The sequence below is a fragment of the Procambarus clarkii genome, chromosome 87 (genome assembly GCF_040958095.1).
Source record: "Procambarus clarkii isolate CNS0578487 chromosome 87, FALCON_Pclarkii_2.0, whole genome shotgun sequence".
NCBI classification, from domain to species: Eukaryota; Metazoa; Arthropoda; class Malacostraca; order Decapoda; family Cambaridae; genus Procambarus; species Procambarus clarkii.
The window spans coordinates 9,453,923-9,474,776 of NC_091236.1; the positions used below are offsets into that span (position 1 = coordinate 9,453,923).

Here is a 20,854-nt window from a genome sequence, read left to right on the forward strand (position 1 = left end):
AATCCGAAACCTTAAACTTATACCTATTAATACGTGGGCGTTACCATATGTAATACAAGTTATTCGGCAACTGCTTATGGTTAGTTTGCATATCTGAGTAATAGAATAAAAGTGTATACATTTCACAGAAGATTTAAAGTGTTATATACGAGTAAGGTGGTTACTAATAAAACAAGCAAGATGTTGGCAAGGGTTTAGAACACGGGGAAGGTTTGTTTACGGCCAAGTGGTAGGAGGAGGGCAAGAGCCAGGCAGAGCCACAGTACAGCATCTCTCTCTCCAGTCTTCACTTGTCACCAGTTCTGGTGTGGGTTCTACACCTTCAGTTAAACTACGGCACCTTTCATCATGAGATTGTTAATAAGTAAGAAACAGGCTGTTAACTGTCAAGAATGTATTCCAGGGCATCACGTATTATCTTGATCTAGATTTAATTGTACTCGATATGGAATTAATCTTTTCTAAATTTTAACTTAATATTGCATAAATGTATCGGCTTGTATGACAGATGATCTTTTCAGAGTATTGCATTATACAGTAATTTTTCAATGTCTAGAATACGAAGCATGTTAATCTTGTTACACAAGAGGGGGGGGGGGGGAAGACCTTGCTAACAAATTTTAAAACTTCTTTAACTTTAACCAACCCAGCTGAGCCTAACCTAAGGTAATATATGCTGATCAAACTATACAATTTTGTATGGAAGAAACTTTGATGAAAAGTCTGTACAATTTTACCATACCCCACCTGTTAGGTTTAATGAGGTTTCTTAGCTACGGACGAGGTCATTCATACAGTCGGCTGCCGGGGCCCCTTTGATATGTAACAGATACATAAACTTGTTCTTTATATCAAACCAAGCCATGTTTTCAATTTACTGCTACATAAAGCTCTAGTGCTTAGTGTTCCACCTAACTGCAAGCATTTCTTCAGAAAACTCGAAGCCTCTTATAATACCCACTGTCCAATGCTAACGAAACAAGTCGCAACTAAAAGGTTAACCAATCCGTGGCTTACTAAGGGTATACTTAAATCTATTAGTAAAAAACATGGCCATGAGAAGTAGTATAGGTTAGAGGGTCATCTCCAAAGTAGTTTGAAGGAGATACTCATCAATGCTGTCGAAAATAATTAGAGCCAAAACAAAATACTATGAAAATAAATTTGATCAAATTAAGGGCAACATTAAGGAAAGATGGAGCACTATTTCCCAGGTATTAGGATCAAAGGAGATATTTAATTAAAAACCAATACTCCTATACAATGATGATGGTGTGCTTTCTGCCTCTGACACTATTAAATTCAATTGTTTCTCCACATCCATTGGCACATCCCTTGGAAATGATATCCCATCCTCCCTAACTAATGTTAAGGACTACCTTAAAGGAAACTATCCAGTCTCTATATCTAACTCACTAATTCCTCTGTTAGAGGGAATCCTTTCTCTTAAAACAAAGTAAAGTGCTCTTGCTAAGATACCAACTCTAATCTACAAAAGTCTTTAGATTTCAAGATCCAGACATTGCACTGCTCTGCAACAAATCCCTTGAACTCCAACCCTTTCCAGATATTCTAAAAAAAAAGCAAAAGTAATCCATCCATAAATGTGATCTCACTGTTGTCAACAATTTCATACCTACATGTATATCAATTCTGCCACCCTTGTCAAAAAGCTTTGAAAAGCTAATATACAAGCAGCTTTACTTTTATCTAGACAAACACAATATACTTAGCTGCTGCCTGTATGGCTTCAGACCCCCAAAAAAGCACTAATGATGCACTGATTAGTATGATTAACTTGATACATGCAGCTCTTGATAAAAATTAGTTCCCTGTTGACCTATGTAAGGCCTTTCCTTGACACTGTCATCCACCACAACCTCCTTCATAAATTACATAATTATGGAGTCAAGGTCATTTGCTCCAATACCTTCAGACTTAACTTAGTGACAGGCTCAGATATGTTTCTGTGAATGATTCCGTATCTCCTACCCTACCCATCAACATTGGTGTTCAACAGGGCAGTATACTTGGCCCTCTCCTCTCTCGTCTACATTAATGACCTTCCACGTGCCTCTCGACATCTAAAGCCAGTTTTGTTTGCTGATGACACAACCTTCATTTTCTCTGGTCCAAACCCTCTTATTCTGAATGATACAGTAAATACTGAACTAAATAAAGTCCATCTTTGGCAAACTGCTAACAAACTTGCCCTTAACGTTGACGAAACCTTCTATATTATGTTTGGTATTAAATCTCGGATTAAATTAAATTAATCTTAAGAATTAACAGTATCCAAATTAGTAACAAAGTACGTAGATGATAAATTCCTTGGTGTTCTCATTGATAACTAGTTCAATTTCCAGGGCCACATTAATTATATAGGAAAAAAAAGTTTCTAAAACTGTTGGCATTCTTTCTAAGATCAGATGTTATGTATCTCGCCCTGCTCTTGTAACGCTTTATTACTCTCGTCTATCCTTACCTAAATTATGGTATCTGTGCTTGGGGGGTTTTACTACCCAAAATCATCTGCATCCTCTAATTACCCAACACAAATCTGCTATTAGAACAATATCAAACTCTGGCCCCATTCAGCACTTGATCCCCCTACTTAAATCAAATGTTAGGTATTAAGTCACTGCACATCTTCTCAAGTGTACTCTATATATATCTAAAACTCTGAACTGTAATGCCAATCCTGGCCTAAAATGTTTCCTAGAATGTTGTAGCAGAACCCATGGGCACCACACTAGAAACAATACATAATGTATTTGATATTACAAGAGTGCTACTTAACCACACTAGAAATGCTCTGCAAATCAAGGGACCCAGAATGTGGAATGACCTTCTCAATCATGCCAAAGGCTGTTCCCCACTCAACCAGTTTAAGAGAAAAACTAAGTACTACCTAATAACTCCTTGTAACCTACTTTATCTCCTAAATATCAACCTATTTTCAAACAATATTGATTATTTACCAACTTGTTTAACTTCTGATATCTGCCATGTATAAACTTAAAGAAAATTGTAATCCTCTGTTTATTTAGGTAAAATTTCTAATGTTAAATCCATCGTGTAATTTTTTTTCCCATTTATGCTTTTGATCTTGATTAGTACAGTACCTGTATTAAGTTTGTCTTAAGTTGTTTCCCACCACTTGCCCGAAATGCCATGCGTACAAGTGGCTTAGGGCACTGTATATACTACTCTTATCTATAAATCCAACCTTGTTTGTAACTCATTTTCAATGTTTATACCTTTACCTGAATAAACATCTTGCCAACTTGTACGAAGTATTAAAATTTCTTGATCTATAATTGTCATATTCAGAGGGTTTAAGGTGTCCAATCAGCAACCGACCATTAGATCTAAAATTAGGGTGTTTATGGAAAGATTGACTATAAAATTTTAATGTTTATACTTATTACTACTGTGTACAGTATTATAATTCCTAGTTAATTGTAATATTATTACCCGGCCTAAAGAAGTACATTATAGCCTCTTTAAAAAAAAAACAAAAAAAAAAAAACCTAATTTTAAAGCTATTGCTGCGAGTTATTTATCTAAGGTATTTAGGTCCGTTTCCAATTTGTTGTTCTTAGGTTGTTTGTAACTTTTTTGCCTAGTTATTTCCAGATAAACCCACAGGCTCAAAGAACGGCTGGTGGGTCATTACAATTATGGATAGGTTAAATACAATAGTTGGTCTTTTGATGTTATAAACATTTCTGAGTGCACCATAGAGGTTACTTGACACGTTAAATATAAATTCAAATAATAATAGGACGAGTATGATATTGGAGTCAGATTTGTCACTGTCTTTGACATTAAATGATTTACTTAAATTATGCAGTGAAAGGCATTTAAACAATTACGAAGTTTATTATTAATTGTAATGTAATTTAATCCACAGTTATCTACGCAGTCTTTGTTGGAGGAGCTTCAGCGCTATACTCGCCATCAAGTGGGGTGATAGATCTTACACCATCAAATTTCCAGCAAGAGGTGATAAATAGTGACGAAGTATGGATAGTAGAATTTTATGCCCCTTGGTGTGGACATTGCGAGGCACTCGTACCAGAGTACAAAAAAGCTGCTCAGGCCTTAAAGGGTGTTGTGAAAGTTGGTGCTGTTAATGCTAATGATCATCAAAGTTTAGCGGGACAGTATGGAGTGCGTGGATTTCCTACCATCAAAATCTTCGGTTTAGACAAGAACAAGCCGGAGGAGTTCAATGGACAACGAACAGCTCAAAGCATTGTGGATGCGGGCTTGAAAGCTGCCAAAGAAAAAGTGAACGCCCAGATGTCTGGAAAGAAGAGCAGCAGCAGTGGTGGTCGTGGTGGTGACAGCGGCAGCAGTGGTAGTGCTGATGATGTAATCGAGCTGACTGATAACAACTTTGAGAAACTAGTTCTAAAATCAGATGAACAGTGGCTTGTTGAGTTCTTCGCTCCCTGGTGTGGCCATTGTAAAAACTTGGCTCCTCACTGGCAAAAGGCTGCCACAGAGCTAAAAGGCAAAATTAAGCTTGGAGCTCTAGATGCTACTGTGCATACTGTTATGGCAAGGAGGTATGGTGTACAGGGCTATCCTACTATAAAGTTCTTCAATAAGGGAGAAGTGGAAGAGTATAATGGAGGTCGAACATCATCGGATATAGTGGCCTGGGCTAATGATAAGGTTTCGGCAAATATCCCACCTCCAGAAGTAACGCAGATTACTGATGAGGAAAGTTTGGAAGAAGCTTGCAAAGAACATCCTATCTGCATTATTGCTGTCCTTCCACATATTCTTGATTGCCAAAGTAAATGCCGTAACAACTACATTACCACATTGACTAAACTTGGTGACAAGTACAAACAAAAGATGTGGGGTTGGGTTTGGTCTGAAGCCATGGCTCAAAGTGATCTAGAGCAAGCATTGGATATTGGTGGTTTTGGTTACCCAGCTCTAGCTGCACTGAATGCCAAAAAGATGCAGTTCGCATTGTTAAAAGGATCATTTAGCGAAGAAGGAATAAATGAGTTCCTACGTGATATTTCCTACGGACGTGGACGAACTGCTCCAGTTCGTGGTGCACAGTTGCCTTCTGTAACAAAAATTGAACCATGGGATGGCAAAGATGGTGCTCTACCAGAAGAAGAAGATATAGATCTTTCAGATGTTGATCTAGATGATGTGATTGACACTGCAAAAGAGGAATTGTAAAAGTTTGTTGGTCACAACTTCTAGTTCTCCAAATTGAAATGGAGTTAACCATAGTAAACAAAGGCATATTTTCTCATGTTGAGAACAGACTTTGTGAAATGCAGCTTCAGGTTATTATGGCTGTGAACCAAGGTCTGAAATTGAAATGCCTTAAGAGATTGGAAAGTTTGAATTTGATGGAATGCTATTAACAAAAGTAGGTTGCCTAATTTAATACACAGAAGCTACTTGGGCAGGTTTTTTTTTTTTTTTTTGTTAATCTAAGGTATTGAGGTAAAAAAGATGCTTCATGTTTACATTCCAAGCATTTGCCAAAGCTACTTATACTAATTTGTCAGTGTTTTTAACATGCTTGTGAATAGTAAGTTTTGAAATGTTTCAAATTAAAATTAAAGACAAGGTTCTTGAAATAATTAATAATTTTCTTCTGTAGAAGAACTGAAAGCAAGAGTTTTTGGAACCGATTATTGACATGAGGTGAAATTTTGGTAATTTCTAAGAAGTAAGATTGTATTTGCAGTTGTTTGCTTATTGCACAAATGTAATATTGTGTGAATTTTTTTGAAGTAAAATTTTGTCTAAAATATGTTGACTTTCCTTTTACACTTTTGATTTTGATAAGATTTTTGATGGTGGCATCTTGAATATCTAGGAAGTTTTGAATGTTTTTTAAGTACTGTGTGAACTTTTTGGCTGGGTAATTTTTTGTTACTTTGTCCTAGGTCAATTTCTAGGTTTTTTTTTTTTTTTTTCCTAATAAATTGCCAAGTACCTAGGTCAACTAAGAATCTAAGCTAATTAGGATTACAAAAGTCTGGGCCAGGATTTGACAAGCATTTATGCATCTATCTATTGGCAATCTTTGTTTAAGTTTATTTATTGAAACTGTTTAAGAGCATCGAAACTTTCCAACTGTTATTTTTACACACAGCCTCCAACTGCTTTAGAGCTCCAGAACTTTCAATTTATTAAACGGCAAATATTTTTGATGTACAGGCTCATAAGTACTTGCACAACTGCGTGATGAATATGGCCCCTGATCCATTGTCAAATTTGTCACTATTGCATTCGGAAGATTGTAGAAAAGGTCCGGATTTTTAGCAGTTGCATTACATTTAGGGTACTTTAGCAAATGTATTTACCCTGGAAGCAAATAATTTGTCATTTTAAGTTATTTCCTAAGCAATATAGTCATATTGCTAGAAGGAAATATTACCATATTCTACAATTTGAGAGGTAGAATGTTTGCAGTGTCAAGACTTGTCTTTAAATTTTACCAGTGTTGGTTCTATGCTTGTAAGCTTACAAAATTTTTAATTGTGCATAAAAAAAAGGAAGCAATTTATCAATTTCAAAGTATATTATATAGAATACATACATACTGTCAAGTCCTCGTTTGATTTTGTGTGACTGCTGATATCTAGGTTGACAAGGGAAGCTTAAAGGTCTAAAGTTGACAGTTTTGTATTAACTATCACACTTGGTGACATAACCACAGAAATAGCAATGGCAGTGTTATCCAGTTGGGTGGTCAAAATTTGCATAATCTGTATTCTGAGAGAAAGGTGGCTTAGCATCTAATATATTAGTTAAACTTCGTGTGATGAACACACAGCTCGGCCTATTATCATGCAAGCCCTACCGGGGCAAGGTCAGAAGCCTCGCTGCTCTCCATAATGTTATACCTGCTTGATAAGGGGGGATCTACTCCCCAAGCCTAGCCGGAGGCCAAGCTTGACTTGAGTTTGCTCCAACAAGCTGTTGCTTGGAGTGGCCCACAGGCCCACATATCCACTACACTCCGGTTGGTCTAGCACTTTTTGAAGAAAACTATCTAGTTTTCTCCAAAATGTTCACGGTTATGGCAATATTTCTTGTACTTGGGAATATGTTGAACTGTGGACCTCTGATGTTTATACAGTGCTGTACCTATGGCACCCCCTGGCTTTTCAATTGTTCTATGCATTTTTTCCCATATCTTTCACTCCAGTATCTTAGTGTAGATTTGGGACCTGACCCTCCAGTATTTTCCACGTGTATATTATTTAATCTCTCGAGTCTTGTTTCTAGCGAGTACATTTGTAAAGCTTTTGAGATCCCACTAATTTAGGTGCTTTAACGTATATGTATGCCGTACACGTTCTCTATTACATCTTTCGGCAATCTCTCACTTTGAATGGGGAAGTGTCTCCAGCAGTACTCAAAATGGAACGGCACAAAAGAGGAATAGTACAACCATTGTGATGTGATCCCTGGATTTAAGTTCCCGTAATCTATCCCATCTCTTTTCTGGCCGATGCAATATTTGCTTGGTTGTGCTTCATAAATGTTAGGTTGTCGGGCATTATTCCAAATCTTTACATGTTGCTTTCCTACTATGGGCACATTTGTGTTTTGTACTCTATTATGTTTAAGGTCCTCATTTTTACTGCACAGAAATTTAAGCATGGTTTTCTGCTGTCCAGTCAAACTATTAATATCTGCTTGTAGTTTTCAATGTCTTCAGCAGAGGTAATTTTTATGCTGATTTTTGCGTTATCTTTAAAGGATGATATGAACCCGACTTATTTTTGTCTGATAGGAGAATATGGAAAAGCAGTGGTGCAAGGACTGTACCCTGAGGTACAGAGCTTTGACCATTATATTTGGTTGACTTTTTTTTTGTCAAACAGAACAGTAAAAGTATCCACCATCCTACTTTACCACTGATTTCAGTGTGTTATCACTCCATGGTCATAATTATTGAATGTGTTTGCGAAGTCCGTATATACCATGTCAGCATTGTGATTTTGTCGTACGGGTCAAGTAGCTGCGAGGCATGATCTTCCTGTTCTAAATCCATATTGGCCTACATTGGAGGTTATTGGTCTCCATGAAACTGGTGAGCAGATTCCTGACCACACAAATACTGTACTTTTGTGGGATGTTAGTTCAACTTATCTAGTTATAGTATTTTTTAATTAAACAGTGTAACTGATCTGGCTCCTATTCTTTGGCCAGAAAAAAACTAAGCCGCCATGACAAAGCATTACTTCTATATGACATCACTAGTCACTTCCAACATGGAACAAAGAGGCCAGGTTAAATAGCTGCTACTCTTAATTCTTAAGTTTCACTCCTATCATATCCAGCCTTGCCATTTGAATTTGCTGTTAAATTGTTGCTAATTAAGGGAGTAATTGGGAAAATATGAATCCATATCCTGTAGTGTGATGAATATTTAAAAAAAGAAAAAAGAAAAAGGGATAGTTATCTGTATTGCATGATAAAGTATTTGTAGGATTGGCATTACAATAGGAACCACACAAGAAAAAATATCAGTAATACATTTAAAAACTTTTATTCCATAATTGACAGCATACACTGCTTTTTGTTATCTGGGAAGTACCGTCTGAAAAAGGCTTCAAAAATTGACAAGCCCATTAAGGCTTTGCTAAAAAATTGAGATTATAAAGATTGTGCAGTAATAAATACTATTCCTTCATTTGACGAAGAAAAATGGAAAAAACTATATTCAATATGGAACACGTCATGGGTATATAATATATATTTATATAAATAGGAGTCGTCTGCATCAGTCGACATGCAATGATGCAAAATAAATAAATACTCCAACAATTCCCTCACATGGTTTAACAATATATTGTGTCCTGTTCCTGAGTGGTAAAGAGACATTGTTCTGTCACCAAGGGAGTAGGAGGAGATATGAACTAACGTAGGAATGTTGTGAGGACATTCTGGTAGTTACAATGAGACTTGATGATTGAGTGAGCAACAGGATGAGATGGCACAGACTAGTTAAAAAAATAAAAAATAAATGCATAAAAGTTTACCATTCAAACATGGATTTGCCCTGTGCAATATCTCTCTACAAGCTGCAGCCAAACTTAGTTCTTACTAGCTGGAAGCACTTTTGAAGCTCTTGAGATGCAGAACTTTACCGACTTAAAGATGATCTCTTGGATATACAATCAGCTAGTTTAAGATTTTAGTACACAACCTTTATAGTTTAAGAGCTAGGAAGAAACAGCAGAGATAAAGGGCAAATCCCATCTGTAGTCAGAATATTGGTCATCATGGGTCAATTTGATCACACTACTTCTCCATAACTACTGTCATTAAATCGTCCCGAACCTGTGTATACATTATATATACACAGCGATTTACTGTACATTACTTTTCTCTATAGTTACTTCTAAACATTATCTGGCAGTGTCAACTAAGCCTCTGCACTGAAGAGCATGTATCATTAACTACTGTATTTGAATTAAAGACAATTTTGATTAAATTACACACTTCAGTCTATGCAATAACACTACCAAATTTAAGGCTGAATGTCAAAAATTATATAAACATGAATATAAATAATAACCAACCTTGCAAATGCAGGCTACCTACCCACTAGAATATAGCGCGTAACGTATGGAAACGATCACTATAATAAATGATAAGTGAAACGTTTGCATCTGCCTTGTTAACTAGAACATTTCTCATACCACCACCAATCCACAATGTACACATAGTATATATATAGATTCTAAATTTCACCCCATCTTAGCATTTCTACATTCATTTACTCAGTTTTTTCAATGTACTGGTCATTGTTCTGTGCCAATCACTCTTCTATTAGTCTGTACCAAAGTACTTCTGTCCAAAGTGATTTGGTGCAACTGGATGAACTTCAGATGTGAGAATATGCATCTGAAAAATTAAAATTCATGATGAAGTGATGCTTTACTACCACAACTGTAGTGATAACTCAAAAGAGCATTAAAGTGTTGGCAAGAATTTTGTCACCAAAATGTGTTATAATTATGGATTTGAATTTTTTAGAAATATGAGAGAAGCTAATCCCCAATACAAAAATGATAAAATCAATACATGTATTGAAGTTTAATAAGTAGACAATTATGAAATTAAAGCTGAAAACTGTAAAGTACTGTAGTGGTTATATAACATGATATATAACAAAATGTTAAAACAAATATAGTGGATTAGTGTAGTTCTATTATATGACTAATTATACAATTAGAATGAAATTTGGTAAATATTTAGGACATTTTTCTTTAAATACTAAGGAATAAATGCACAATCTATAAAAATTACAGAGTAAACACTAAAAACTACAGCAAACAGAGCGAGAGGAGACCCCTATGAGTGATGATTTTACGAGTTGCATCCTCGAGGGGGGTCAGTACTAGGGCCAATCGTATTCCTAAGTTATACATGCAAATGACGTACTAGAGGGGGATAGATTTTTAACATCTCCACTACAAAAATTATATTATGACGGAAGAAACTACAAAATGACCCCGGATAAAATGAAATAGCCCAGCAAGTGTCTACTAGAGTAATTCTAGAAAGTGAAAAGTAATAAAAGTAAATGCTGGGAATAGGAGGCTGGAGAGAGAGAGTACCATATGGGAGAGGACACTCCTGGAAACAAAATGACTGCTGATATTACTGAATGTCACCAGAAGCCCATATTAAACTAATATAAACTGCATAGGGAAGCTGGCCAATATAAAAACTGCCTTTAGGAATCTAAAATATCATCCAGAACCTTAAATACTACAGTATTTATTTTCAATTCTGGAAGCAATTTTTTTTTAACAAAACACTAGAGAAAGTTCAGAGGTATGCCACTAGAGAGATCAGTAGACTGAATTATACAAAAAGACTTCGAGGAATTAAACCCCATCACTGGAAGAACAGGGTAGGCATAGCCACAAATATCAGGGAAACTGAGGAGACGAGGACCATACCTAGCACGGGTGGTAAACCAACAGAAAACCACTGGCGGAAACAAAGAACCCAAACTGGCCAGATACATTTTTTTACCAGCATCAGTAGTGAACAAATGGAATTCACCTCACCAAGAAGTGGTGGAAGCAGACTCCATATACATCTTCAAATGTACATATTACAGGTCCAAAGCCCAATAGGCTCAAGAACCGACAAAGTACTTAATTAAAGGTTAAGAGGCAGGACCAAAGAGCTAAAGCTCAACTTTGCAAGCACAATTAGGAGTGGTATTTCCCCAAAGTTAATACAATAACTCAATTAGATTACAAATTTCCATTTAAAACCAGTAAAAGTATAGTGAAAGAAATGAAAGGAGCCAAAATTTGGTTTTGAGCAAGTTGTATCAAAACTCACCTTGGGAAATGCACTAGTAATGGTACGTGCTGCCGCAGGAGTGGAAAATAAGTTGAGGAGTATGATGTTCTCTTCATCCACAGCATGTTCTTGAAGAACATTTACTGCTTTGATCACCGTGTTACCCGAACCTAAAATAATGCATACACCAACTTTTAAGTGAAATCCTTAAATATATATCAAGTTATAAAAATCATTTATCCATTTACAGTATCATATCCACACTATAGTATGATATACAGCATCACAAACAAACCCCTTTACCCCCACCCCACTCCAGCAATAATCAACAGCAGCACCTGCTACATAATCTAAATGCTCATCATTTAGCCACTTACTCATAATTGGATACATGAGGAGGACTTTCCGTTGGCTAATATCTTCTGGAAATTTTGCATATACAACACGTGCCTCATGAGTTTCCAGATCTGATTCAACTAGAATCTTTCCCAACCTGATTGATCGACAACATGATCGTAAACCCTGTAAATAGAGGAAAAATACAAATGCTCATTAAATATGTACCTTTTATTAGGTCTCACAAAATTACAAATTTTCTAAGAATTATGAAGTTAAAAAATTTGGCATTTTAATGAATGCATTTGCAAAAAATAATTTTTTTGTGATAATGCTTGTGCAAAGTAATTTTCCTACATTTCCTTTTATCCTGTTAAATGCTGACAAGCCGGTGACCCCCATCAAACAATTTTATAACTACTGACAACTACTTTGTTCTTGTTTCAAGGGAGGATAACCATGACTGAACAACCAACAAAATTTACCATCATTTTAGCAATTAAAAAATGGACTACTTTTCCCGAGTTTTCCAAGTTTATAATGCTGCCCTGCTACAAATTTTCCCCACACATGAAGAAGCATACAATTCTACAATTTTAATGATAAGTAAGTGGGTATCCACTAGAACAACTGGCTTGTGTGCCCTATAGCCGGTCAACTGTTCCCAATCAGAGATTGTCTACAAAAATACTTTATTGCTCTATAAAAAGTAAAAAAAAAAAAAGTGATGAAAAACATCCGACGTCAAATTTTACAAGGAAGGCCGTGGGCTGCAGGACTAGTAACTTGGCAAACAGTATTGAATAGGGCTGGGCTGTTATCAGATATTTGGCTTACTCTTGGCATATTTCTTTGTAGGATATTGTACAGTACATGAATCTCTCTTCAAACTATAAATAACCAAATTGTTTTAAAATTTATTTTGTTGAACTCCACTTTACTTCAGATGCCAAATCAGTTTAGTGTTTACCATCTTCTGAACATTGAATGCATAGGAAATGTTAGGTGGTGGCGAGGAAGATGAGGTGGGAAGTAGGACGAGCAAGAGGTTCACAGCATAACAGTGCTTGTGTAAAGTGAAGAGTAGGGAGACAATGGATGAGCTTGACTGCTTTGAAAAGATAAGTTGGAAAATGGGCATAAAGCAATCCACCCTCAAAGAATTTTGGCAGACAGCTGCCAAGAGATTCACAGCCGAGGCTTCAGCATTGAGACGTTAGGCATCTGCTATAGGTTCAGGCATTTAATTTTATCCATTAGGTTCCAGTGAACACTAGCACACCAGTAAGACTTCACACATCTACAACGATCATAAATTGGGACTAAAAACTACCACTAGGTTAACTAAGTATTAAATTTCCATTTATTCCAAAAACTTGCCCATTGCACCCACAACATTGTGGGTTATCCATTAGCTCCAAGGTCTAACCTGCAAACACTGTATACGACTAGATAGCTTATTTAATTTCTAATAGAAACCCCATTACCTCAATTTCTTCTCGTATCTAAAAGAACGCCTACACAAATTACAATTAACCGAATGGAACACTAGTAACAGTACAGTATTTAAGGTTTGGCTTTGTCACATTTGTGTGCCTGTACAATATCTGCAGAAAAATTTTCATCAAATTTTACCTACTAATTTTTGGTTGTGCCTGTGTAAAAAAAATAACAGTAATAATAATAATAGTATCCAACACTATTCTAAATGCACACATCAACCACATATTATGTGTTCATCATTGTATTGTTACTCTTTATAGAGATGTTACTGCTTTAATTTCTATTATAGTTACAGTACTGATGTAATACCAAAATAAGATACTGTACACGATTTCATTTTGCCTGTGAAGTGTCCATACAATATTTTACAAACCTTTTTTATCAATTCCTTTACACCACATTTCTAGAAACAATTTACAATACTGCTGGAATGATTTATTTATTGTAAAACAAGAGAATGAACTCACCTGCTCCATAGCTTCTCCAGATCTGACAATGGAAACACCACAGTTGCCTTTAACAAACTGCAAGCCTTTGTACTCGCAACCCGTTGGTGTTGTAATGGTGCAATTTGAGTATGGCAGCTGATTGAGACCCTCTTCAACCACCAAGCGAATCTAAGAAAAATTGCTGTGATATAATTTTATTACGCCTTAAATATTACAAAAACTAACTACTCATTACAGTACAAGAAAATATGCCATACCACATGCATCCCTCCAACATGCTGTACAGTACAATGCAATCTTGAAATCTTAGACCAGTTATAATTACATTAACTTCAAAACTTTGGGATGGTTTAGTTACTAAAACTACAGCATTTCAATTTTAGAATTGGGGCCTAAACTTTGAAATATGCACAAACTCGGGACCAACTTTGCTTCGTTGGGGACAAGCAGCCTATATTTAAATGCACACGGTTATATATCGAGGGTACCCCACCCCCGAAGAACTACCGATCCTTCCCAGGATGCAACCCAACAACAGTTAACACCTGGGGTACCTATTTACTGCTAGGTCAGAGGTATTAGGTGAAAAAATGTGACCAACCATTTCGGTCCAGCCCAGGATCCCTGATTGCGAGTCGAGATGGGTACTTAAATAGACACTGTGCAGGTGAAAATGGTGAGGAAATGCAAATCAATCACTTGGTATGAACATAAGATACCCGAGAGTAGTTTAATAAGAAGGATGTACAAAGATGAAACTACGGTTATCTCATGGTAGAGCCAGAGGACCAGAATCTTGGAAAGGAAGATTAACAAAAAAAGGTGGGTGGACTTGTGCACTTTAAGGAAAAAAAAGATATGTGCACGATAGTCTCCTGAATAGGCTTTTGCTGTGGCCACTCATTGAGAGCTATCAGGAGGAAGCAAGGTATTGCAGCTGTAAATAGGATGATAGTTACTGCTGGGTGGCACAGTCCAATAATGAAAACAGTTATAAAACAGGTGACCAGTAACATGACAACAAGCAATAGAAGATTAGCAAAAGCTGTCTGGTCCCACAAAATGGCCACAGATTTAGCCAAAACTGAAGGGCAGCGCTAACAGACAGCACATGCCGAGAGTGATAGGACTTCTGGACCGAATGAGGCAATAGGTAGTTAAAGGATAAAACAAAAAGCACTGAAGCACATCCTAATATGCAAACCAGTGAGAGGCACAGGAACAGACGCATTAGTAATAATTACGGATAAAGCATACAAGATAAACTTTTGAAGGGATGAGACATCAGTCACTTGCCATGTAATTCTGGTACTAAATATTTCAGTTTGTGTCAAAATACACACACTTGTAGACTATAGGAGAGAATCATTCAGGTGTGTCCGAAATTCTCTTGTCGTTAAGAGTCGGTTGTTACTAGAGTTAGGGTGACCAGTAACCAAATCAGTCCCTGTGGTGCAGTGGTAAAGCAGCAGCGTTTTAGTGCATTGGCCTGGGTTCGTATCCTGGCCGGGGAAGATTGATTGGGTGCCAATCCTTAATTGCAGCCTCTGTTCACCCAGCAGTGAATGGGTACCTGGTTGTCAAATGATTTGGCAAGTCGCATTCCAGGGAAAATTAAGAATAAGGACTGGCCTGAAACACTATGCATGCTAGTGGTTGAACAAGAATGCAAGAACTTTTTGTAAATATAATAATAAAAAAAAAACGACTAATCCATTGACCAGTCAGGTCCTTATTTAAACGGAGGCCACACAAATGTTAAATCAGGACTAGTTACAGTTATATTAGGTAAAAAAATCTTAGCTCTTTAGTTTGTCATACCTGTGAACAAGAGCACTGGACTTTATTACAATTGAGAATTAAGATTGACATCAAGGAAATTGTCCATTTGGGAGACAGGCAGCACATGCAGCTGACCAATTTATTCTTGTGTTAGTGCAATGTTTGTAATATCGTATATTTTGCTTCCCTTTTATGTAAAATTATATTTCCTACATGAATTACTGTCATGTGTTCATTATCCATACAGTACATGGCTATCATGTTCGTCTTCCCAAAACCTCCTTCAAAATTTAATTTATTTTCTACAATATGGCACAGAGTATATGTATGATCTAACTAGTAGACAAAAGCTTCAAAAAGATAATTCTAAAATATTAGATCATATTCCAATATTTAAACAATTGCATTTTCCAGTTACTTACTAATCTGTCGGCATAGAATTTGAAGTCGCTTCTTGTTGTATTTCTGTAAAAAAAAATTTACATTGCCTAAAATTCTTAATAAAAACATTGTATAGCATTAAGCTTGCTATTTAAGGCATATACTGTAGTAATAGTTTATTCAAATATTGCCAGTATTAAGATTATAAAGTAGAATGTTTCAACACTGATTAATCTATCAATTTATGCAGGTATTATCATTCAGGAAAATGACATTTATCAAATTATATACATTTTCCAAGTACTGTAACTTTATTATTTCCATGTATAGTACTATTTAACTGCATCTGTGTCAGTTAAATTGAACTGTAACTGCATTACACAACACCAAACTTGCCTGTCCCGGATGATTGTTTGTAGTTCCTTGACTTGCCCACTACAAGGAATTAGTCTAAAGTATGGACCAAAACATTCGACAGGTTGCATTTGGTTTTCAGTGCACGACTCTGATTTATCCACATTCTGAAACATTCAAACATTATAGAAATACTGTAACAAAAAATAATGTTGGGGTGAATGAAAGAAGGTATACTGTACTGTACAGGGGTTCCCCAACTTACAAACATCTGACAAAAATAAAGAAAACTGCAGAAGGTGAGCAGTAAAGAAACTGAACTAGTGATTTTGAAAAAATATTAAATTGAAGTTATTTGAGATTATAATAAGTGGATAATGACCACTGAACATAACAGTATTAGACAAAGGTGATAATTATGAATTATAAAAAAGGAAGTAATTTGTTACACTAATATGGTGAGGACATTAGGTTATGTACTTTTTACTTTATTATGAAGCATATGTAAATTCTTAATACAATAGTTTGAAAGGATGGACTATATGTTATCTGAAGACAGTTGTTTTTTACTGGGTGATGGGTTTGAACTACTGTACTTTAGCCTCATGCAGAGACTAAGATAAGAGTAAGCTAGTGAGTAATATGTTGCTAATACAATAATAATCACATACCCGAGTGCTGTGGTGGTCAGAGGCAGAATTAGATTTCTGTTTGTCAGTTACTGGAGCTTGGGGGGTTGTAGTTTTCTTATCAAAGGTGGCAGGCCTTGATGTAACCACCTCACTCATAGTACCCATAATGGTAAGCCTACACACTCAGGGATTATTTTCAGCAAAGCCTGTTTTGCAGAACAAATGCTTTGTTAGGAGTAGGAAAGTTACAAAATAACAAGAATTAATAAGATATATTACAATTCTAGATTGACCTATGTCTTGCTAATTATGGAAAATATTACCATACATCACTAATCTGAGGAAAGCAACATTATCTGTCAAATCTATGAGGCAACACCTTAAACACACACAAAATGTATGCAAGTAATGAACACTTGTGTAATGAGGATGTTGCTAATCATAACTGAAGGAAAACCAGTATTATTGAATGCAGTGTGTGTACTGCAAATATGTATCATTTGCAATATAGTATGCAAATATGTATCTGACCATATTGAAAAAATACAATACTGTAATTGAAAAATACACTAGTATAATTACACTATAAATAATATGCACAGGTGCAGTATTTATATTTTTCAGAAAGCAATGCACATTTCAGGAAGCCTTAAGATATACTGAACAAGTTAAGAGGATGTTGATCTGGACTTTTTTTTTCAGAAGGTCAGATGTAACAAAGAAGGAACAACGGTTTCAAGCTCAACAAGCCACAATGTAGGACTGACTACAGAAGATGCTTTTTCACCCACAGGGTTATTAACCCATAGATTCGCCTACCCGCCAAAACTGTTTTAAAATATACCTGGAAAAGATCATTACAAATGGAGGGGGGGGGGGAAGGGGGCGGCTCCTCGACAAGCCGCCGGCTTCCAGTCCTCGACGAGGCCACTAGGGTTAGTGGCCCTCGGGTAAATTTAGTATTTTTGGTTGTACATAAATTTTAAAAGCTTAAAAGGTCAACAAATACAATGGTTAAACTTGATGCATAACAATATGCCCCGCCCCGCCCCCTCCCCCCACCCCTAGCTAACATGGGAGTACCAACCCTCCCACATGGGAGAACTGGGGCGAAGGTAACGGGGAGGTTGGCACAGCTAGGGGAGAACCAGAGGGAAAGTGGGGCACATAGGGGGCAAATAACGAGGGAGGTTGGCACATACAGGGGAGAACTAAAAGAGCAGCTTGTCCTAAGGTTCCCCAACGTCAAGAAAACGGTTAATGTAAAGTGTCCTCTCCTAACCTACCAGAGGACCCAAAACAGAAAATGGTACAGTACGTCACTTTCGCCAACCGCTTCCCTTTTCTAATACTGTACAACAATTTTTGGCCTTATGTAACGCAAACGATCGAAAAGCGACGTTCTTTGTAGGAGGACAGGTTGAAGGGAGATGGGGACATGGGAAACTAAGGGAGAGGTAGACACAGGGGGCGGGGGCACTAAAGGGAAGTGGGGAGAATTAAGGGGGATGAGAATGTAGGAGAGAACCATGAGGGAGGTGGACATGTAAAGGAAGCGAACCGAGGAGAGGTGGGCGTGGGGAAAAGGAGTGCTTGTAGAGGGGGGTACAAGGAAGGAGAAAAGGGAGGGGGGGGGGGGTGACAAAGTTCTACAGGACCAGGGAACTGAACCAGCTCCTGAAATATGCCACAGTCCACGGAATGTGTATAACGCTTTATTAAAACTGATTTCAGTAAAGGTACTGTAAATTGACTAACTATTCTATTAATGCGGTAACTTAATAATATTACTATGCTAAACAAGTTCCAGAGACGTCTCAACATTTGCATCACTGATCACAGGATGGGGCCCATAATAATTGAACTTTTAAAGCAAATATTGTGCTTTATACATATCACCCACCACCTTCCCCTAAGGAAAAGGGAGAGGGGGGTTGTTCCTTTGTAAGGAAAAGGCCACAACATAATCTCATTACTGAAGATGATGTCGACTGACTGATCAGCGACTAAGTCATTTTCATTTTAGGAAGTGGAAGAGGCTTTTGTTAATACAGTACATCCAATATTTTAGTTATACGCTTAAGTGAAAACGTTCTAGATTCACGGAAGAAAAATTTTGCTTTTTGTCCTACGCATTCGTGGGGTGAAAGGGTTCAAACCTAAGACCACCCCCCCCCTCCCGCTCCTTGGACTGTCATGCTTAAGGAGTCCTGCTAGGCAATACGACACCGAAGCAGTGCGTCACTTATGCCCTTAAGATTCAGCAACTCTCAAAGGTATCAACACTTCACACCAAGCAACGCTGACAGCGATTTATTTAGCAGATTATCTGTGCATTCAGAAGAGCACCTTTGCAGACCACATATTTTGATCAGCAGTTGCTACCTGAGCGATGCCGCCTCATGATTACCTTCCTGGGAGATCTCTCGCGTCTGGGATCCTTTCGGACGTAGGTTCGAGCCCTCGTCACGGCCCCTGTGGATTTGTTCCTGGGAGTTTTAGCGTTATTTGCAGTCAAGTGTACAATGAGTTATCTATATTATGCGAGATATATAGTGTCAGGATTAAAAAAAAAAAGTAGCATAATTAAGTTTGTAAGACAAAATTTCAACTCCCAGGTCCCGCTTTTCCTTTCTGTCTTATGTTTACTGCAGTGATTCCCTACCCCCGGGTTTGTCTCGTTCCTATGGCTCTTGTCTGGAACTATGTCATAGTTTTCGTTCTTCCAGTGTAATTAGGCTCTTGCGTTTGTATTACCACAGCTCACTCCTCTCTAGAGCTTTGTAGGAATTTATATATACACACGAGTCCTTACATTCTTGTATGCATAGCATTTCGGGCAGGTCTTTATCGTAATTTGCCCCGGAATATTTGACCCGCCAAATCTTTTAACAACCAGATACCCTCTCACTGCTGGGTGGACAGAGGCTACAGTTATGGATTGGCGCCCGGTCAAGTCTCTCCGGCCAGGATACGAACCTAGGCCAAAGTAAGTAAGTAATTATCAAAAGAAGGCACCAAACCGGGAAGGCTATGTAGCACCATCAAATACGCAAAATAATCAGAGGGCGCTAAATATCACCAAGGATGCCAATACGAGAACAAAAACGCATAAGGCGAACGATATCAAAAGTATCCGAGTCACCAAGAATTCTATCGAGGGACAGGTGACCGCGAGGAGCGGTCGGAAAGCAAGACACACGCTCGTCCTGGAAGTCAGGACATTCAAGAAGGACATGCACGACCGTAAGAGGGACAATGCAACTAGGACAATAAGGAGCAGGGCGGCGCTCCATCAAGTGACCATGGGTTAAGCGAGTATGGCCAATACGCAACCTCGCCAGAGCTGTTTCCCACCGCCGGTTACGGTGGAAGGAGGACTGCCACGAGGAAACACAACATTTAAGAGTACGTAGCTTGTTACCAGTAACAGACAACCAAGAAGCCTGCCAACGGGTAAGGACTGAGGAATGGATAACCGGGTAAAAGTCGGAATACGGAATGCCCTTACGAGAGATGGGACAAGAGCGGACAGCTTCCTTGGCGGCAGCATCCGCACGCTCATTTAAAGACACCAATATGGCTGGGAACCCAACAAAACTCAACCGACTTAAATTTACTATGAACGAGAAACAGCCAATGCTGGATCTCGACAACCACTGGATGAACTGGATTAAAGGACCCGAGAGCCATGAGGGCACTACGAGAGTCAACAACAACTACAAAGGAAGACTGACAACGAGAAAGTAGGAGACGAAGAGCATAGAGAATAGCATAAAGTTCCGCTGTAAAGATGCTAGTCTCCGGAGGCAAGCGACACATATAAGTGCGATCAGGAAAAACAACAGAGTAGCCAACACCGTCCGCTGACTTAGACCCATCGGTGAAGACAGAAACGGAGCGGGAGTGAGAAGAAAAGTGCTCGAGGAAAAGGCGTTTTAGAACCGTAGGAGGGGTAAAAGCTTTAGTGATACGGGTCAAGGAAGTACAAAACCGCGGAAGAGGGACCCTCCACGGGGGCAAAGAAGGAACAACACGAGGAGAAACATCAGAAATACGAACGGAAAGAGAATCCTGCAGGCG

At 37.8% G+C, this 20,854-nt stretch overlaps 2 protein-coding genes across 5 annotated transcripts in view; one reads left to right on the forward strand and one right to left on the reverse strand.

Annotated features, from left to right (window-relative positions):
- On the forward strand, positions 1–5,800 carry LOC138349544 (protein disulfide-isomerase A6 homolog). Its single transcript, XM_069317376.1, has 2 exons — positions 1–364; positions 3,917–5,800. The coding sequence occupies exons 1-2, from the start codon at positions 349–351 to the stop codon at positions 5,212–5,214; spliced, it is 1,314 nt and encodes a 437-aa protein (XP_069173477.1). The 5' UTR covers positions 1–348; the 3' UTR covers positions 5,215–5,800.
- A 2,738-nt stretch (positions 5,801–8,538) lies between these two features.
- Positions 8,539–20,854, reverse strand: part of kri (uracil phosphoribosyltransferase krishah) — a 28,021-nt gene continuing 15,705 nt past the window's right edge. For all 4 annotated transcript variants that reach the window (XM_045729029.2, XM_069317378.1, XM_069317377.1 and 1 more), the window contains exons 2-8: positions 16,811–16,977; positions 16,182–16,306; positions 15,827–15,869; positions 13,641–13,790; positions 11,712–11,856; positions 11,374–11,504; positions 8,539–9,915 (exon numbers count right to left, since the gene is read on the reverse strand). In XM_045729029.2, the coding sequence (XP_045584985.1) occupies positions 9,841–9,915; positions 11,374–11,504; positions 11,712–11,856; positions 13,641–13,790; positions 15,827–15,869; positions 16,182–16,306; positions 16,811–16,936 (795 nt within the window). In that variant the 5' untranslated portion in view covers positions 16,937–16,977 and the 3' untranslated portion in view covers positions 8,539–9,840. The remainder of the gene's footprint in view (positions 9,916–11,373; positions 11,505–11,711; positions 11,857–13,640; positions 13,791–15,826; positions 15,870–16,181; positions 16,307–16,810; positions 16,978–20,854) is intronic.